Consider the following 2,001-nt stretch of genomic DNA (forward strand, 5'->3'; position numbering starts at 1 on the left):
CCGCGGTGCCCGCGGTGCCGTTTTTCGGAACCACACTCAGTTCTGACCGCCCAGTCAGTTTTGACTCATGGTGACCTTATAGGACAGGGTAGAACAGCTACTGTAAGTTTCTGATACCAACTCCTTATGGGAGTAGAAAGCCTCGTCTTTCTCCTGTGGAGTGGCCTGTGGTTTGGAACTGCTGACCTTGCAGTTAGCAGCCCAACACATAACCTCTATGCCATCAGGATTCCTGGAGCCAGGCTGTTGGGGTCCAGATCCCAGCCGCCTGTTGGCTCACTGTGCGCAACCTGGTGAGCTGTGTAAGTGCTTTGTGCCCAGTTTCTTTGACTGGCAGTATTGATTAGGGTGGCCTTAGGGTTTCCAGGAGGATTAGAGGAGTTAATATTTATGCCATGCATTTTTAACAGTTTTATGGAAAAAGAATTCACAAACCGTACAATTCAATAGTTCAGTTGTATTAAGAAGAGTTGTACAATTATCACCACAATCAATTTTAGAACATTTTCTTCTTTCTCATACTCATTGTTCTTGGCTCTCCATTTTCCCTAGCCTTCCCTGCTGTACCCCCAAGAAGTTACTAATCCAGTTACGGTCTGTAGATTCATCTATCCTGGATTTCATCTACAGAAATAAACCCTAAAATAAATAACAAAACCCCAGCAATAATAACAAAGCACAACAGCAACAAACCTTAGTTGAAAATAAAGCAGGGACTATTAGAAACCAGAACAAATTTAAAATGGGAGATCAAATGATAAGGTGTCACGTTTTAACCTAACGGCAGCCGTTGCACATGTTCAGACCGTGTAGATGGTGTGTGTGTGGTACTCGGCGCCCTGTCTGACATGCAGGAAGCACAGGGCACCTGGGTGTCTTTCTCCCACACAAACACATGTCAAAGGGAAACAGCCGCCTGTAGCACCCCTTCCCCAGCCCCACCCCCTGCACCAGGCCCTTAGTTACACATTCTCTGTCCCCCTGGCCCCCCATGGGTTTACTTGGCATCCCATGGTTTAATAGCTCATTTGCATTTTTATCCTTAGCTCTAGGTTGGGAGCTGCTGCTGGTCCCTAGCCATGTTTGGTGTTGTGATCCTGCCTCCCCTGCAGCATCAGGAAGGAGGGAGTCCCCCTGGCTCTCCCTGGGCTCTCCAAGTCACTGTATTTTTAAAAATTTGCAAAATAATGCGCAGTGAATGGAAAACAGAACCCCCAAACTATCTTTCACCTCCAATTGTCACATTGTCAATGTGGACTGCTTTTCCTCATAGTTGTGTATGTGTGTGTGTTTGTGTATGTGTATGTTCGGTGGTATTCTCGTTGCAAACTGGTTTGAACCAGCTGGCCCGCGTTCCTTCTGGTACCTGTACCTGACTACACTTATCACTGCTAACTGTTTGAACAGTGAGGTGTGTGCTCATTGGCTGAGTGTTACTTTTGCCTTCTTGTTCCCAGCGTGGAAGCCAGTCCCCCGAGCCGAGGATGTCCTCTGAGCAGCCTGCTGCCTTCTGCCTCGGTGCCAGAGTCCATGACGATCAGTAAGTACCGCCAGGGCCACGCGCTGCACTGCGACGCCACTGTGCCCTTGGTGTGGGCGTGACGGTGGCCTCCAGAGCCGTGTGCTGCCCTGGGCTGCTGGGGGCTACTCTAGCGGCCTCCAGTGGAGGGGAAGCCTCGTGTTGCTCAAGGTTTGGGAGTTTGCCTCCTGCAGGGCAATCACTTTACTTATACAGGGGCTGTTGTAGTTCATTTCTGCTTTGTAATTCTGAATGAGTTCATTCTGTCTGTAAGTAGCGAACACTGCATTTCTCAGAGGTGAGTAGAGGTGGCCAATGATCAGACTCAACCCCTGAGGACCCCTTCCAACCAGTAGGAGTGTTAGTGATTCAGCAGTCGGTTCAGATCAGGCTCGGAGGACTTTCTGCCACAAAGCAGGAGCCAGCAGAGGCTTCACGCAGGGACCTTCATCTCTGCCTCCAGAGGTAGGCTGGCCGGTGCC

At 49.7% G+C, this 2,001-nt stretch overlaps 1 protein-coding gene across 1 annotated transcript in view; it reads left to right on the forward strand.

Moving 5' to 3' along the window:
- The window catches only part of SNX29 (sorting nexin 29), a 464,053-nt gene that overhangs the window by 54,135 nt on the left and 407,917 nt on the right, over nucleotides 1–2,001 (forward strand). Inside the window, exon 10 of the mRNA XM_004706258.4 lies at nucleotides 1,458–1,540. Within this exon, the coding sequence (XP_004706315.2) occupies nucleotides 1,458–1,540 (83 nt within the window). The remainder of the gene's footprint in view (nucleotides 1–1,457; nucleotides 1,541–2,001) is intronic.

The sequence above is a fragment of the Echinops telfairi genome, unplaced genomic scaffold (assembly GCF_000313985.2).
Source record: "Echinops telfairi isolate 266 unplaced genomic scaffold, ASM31398v2 ScPeMD7_5;HRSCAF=22, whole genome shotgun sequence".
NCBI classification, from domain to species: domain Eukaryota; kingdom Metazoa; phylum Chordata; class Mammalia; order Afrosoricida; family Tenrecidae; genus Echinops; species Echinops telfairi.